The sequence below is a fragment of the Antrostomus carolinensis genome, unplaced genomic scaffold, assembly GCF_000700745.2.
Source record: "Antrostomus carolinensis isolate BGI_N321 unplaced genomic scaffold, ASM70074v2 scaffold43405, whole genome shotgun sequence".
Lineage (NCBI taxonomy): Eukaryota > Metazoa > Chordata > Aves > Caprimulgiformes > Caprimulgidae > Antrostomus > Antrostomus carolinensis.
In genome coordinates, this window is record NW_010319197.1 from 3,514 (window position 1) to 4,033 (window position 520).

The 520-nt window shown below is 62.7% G+C and overlaps 1 protein-coding gene across 1 annotated transcript in view; it reads right to left on the reverse strand.

The window, feature by feature from the left end:
- LOC104525905 (tubulin gamma-2 chain) overlaps positions 1–520 on the reverse strand; it is a gene marked incomplete at both ends in the record, with an annotated part of 5,708 nt that overhangs the window by 3,506 nt on the left and 1,682 nt on the right. The window contains one exon of the mRNA XM_010169183.2: positions 267–346. Coding sequence (XP_010167485.2) covers positions 267–346 — 80 coding nt within the window. The remainder of the gene's footprint in view (positions 1–266; positions 347–520) is intronic.

The following is a 520-nucleotide window of genomic DNA, read 5'->3' on the forward strand; positions in this document are numbered from 1 at the left end:
CCGGGGTGTCAGAAGGCAGCTGCCTGATAAGAATGGTTGAGGGAAGGCAGAGTTGGGACAGCTCAAGTCCAGTTTCGGAGCCTCTGAAGTCCCCAGGCATATCAGGAGCCATTCCTTCCTTCCCGGGCAGCGGGCCAGGGATTGCACAAGAGTGTTTGGGTGGGGGCGGCGGCTCTGAGTCAGCGCTCTCCGGCTCCCTGCTTTGGCGGGGTGCCCAGGCTGGGCCAGACTCTGCCCCGAGGGAAGGGGACAAGGCTGAACCTCACCTGTCATTCAGTCTCTCCAGGAGGTAGGAGCCCAGCCCGGAGCCCGTTCCACCGGCAATGGAGTGGCAAAGCACAAACCCCTGGAAGGCAGAAGAAGACAGGCAGGTGGCTCAAGGTCCAGCTCATCCCCAGGCACAGGTAGAGCAAAGCACACTGTGCCACGGCCACCACCCCCAGCAGAGACTCGCCAGCCAGGGAGAGAACTCGCCCTGTGACAACTGAGAGCACAGAGCTGACGCCTGCGGATGGAGCCG